This window comes from Fulmarus glacialis, unplaced genomic scaffold, assembly GCF_000690835.1.
Source record: "Fulmarus glacialis isolate BGI_N327 unplaced genomic scaffold, ASM69083v1 scaffold21189, whole genome shotgun sequence".
NCBI lineage: Eukaryota > Metazoa > Chordata > Aves > Procellariiformes > Procellariidae > Fulmarus > Fulmarus glacialis.
This window is the reverse complement of record NW_009234146.1, coordinates 4,570-5,304: the sequence shown is the minus strand read 5'-3', so window position 1 is coordinate 5,304 and position 735 is coordinate 4,570. Positions and strand designations below refer to the sequence as shown.

The 735-nt window shown below is 60.0% G+C and overlaps 1 protein-coding gene across 1 annotated transcript in view; it reads left to right on the top strand.

The window, feature by feature from the left end:
* The window catches only part of SLC39A14 (solute carrier family 39 (zinc transporter), member 14), a gene marked incomplete at its 5' end in the record, with an annotated part of 5,462 nt that extends 4,780 nt beyond the window's left edge, over nucleotides 1–682 (top strand). Inside the window, 2 exon segments of the mRNA XM_009585566.1 lie at nucleotides 11–173; nucleotides 536–682. Of these exon segments, the coding sequence (XP_009583861.1) occupies nucleotides 11–173; nucleotides 536–682 (310 nt within the window).
* Between the last annotated feature and the right edge of the window lie 53 nt (nucleotides 683–735).

Here is a 735-nt window from a genome sequence, read left to right as displayed (position 1 = left end):
CCCGCTGAATGGCGGGGATGCCCCTCCGCCAAGCGCTCTTCTTCACCTTCATCTCCGCCTGTTGCTGCTACGTGGGCTTGGCCTTCGGCATCGTGGCCGGCAGCCACTTCTCTGCCAACTGGATCTTCGCTCTGGCCGGAGGGATGTTTCTGTACATAGCGCTGGCTGACATGGTAAATGCTGAGCCCGGGGGGCTGCCGGGCACGCGGTCGGGACCTTGCCAGGGTTTTTTTTTTTTTTGCCTGGTTAGGAAGAGCTCTGCCTTGCCCTCAGCCTGGAGGCAAGGCAGGCACAGAGAGCACAGGGGGATGTTTGCTCTGTCCCCCTGGCAAACGCAAATGCTGTCTGTAGTGGCCGGCGTTCGTCTCCGCTTTGCTTTGCCTCCTGGGCTGGTGGCACAGTGACCTGGTGAGAGTCTCGGGCCGGGTGGTGAATATTTGCCAGGATGGTGGCACGGGGTGGGAAGCAGCAGGGAAGGACAGAGCCACTCCTGACACTGAGCACTGTCATCGCTCTCTTTTTCCCCCTGCTCCAGTTCCCCGAAATGAATGAGGTCAGCCGGGAGGACGAGCAGAACGGCAGCACGCTGATCACCTTTGCCATCCAGAACGCGGGGCTGCTGACGGGGTTCACCATCATGGTGCTGCTCACCATGTACTCCGGCCAGATCCAGATAGGGTAGGACCAGCCCGTCTCTCAGCCCTGTTCCAATTTTTCCTTTTTTTTGGGGGGGGG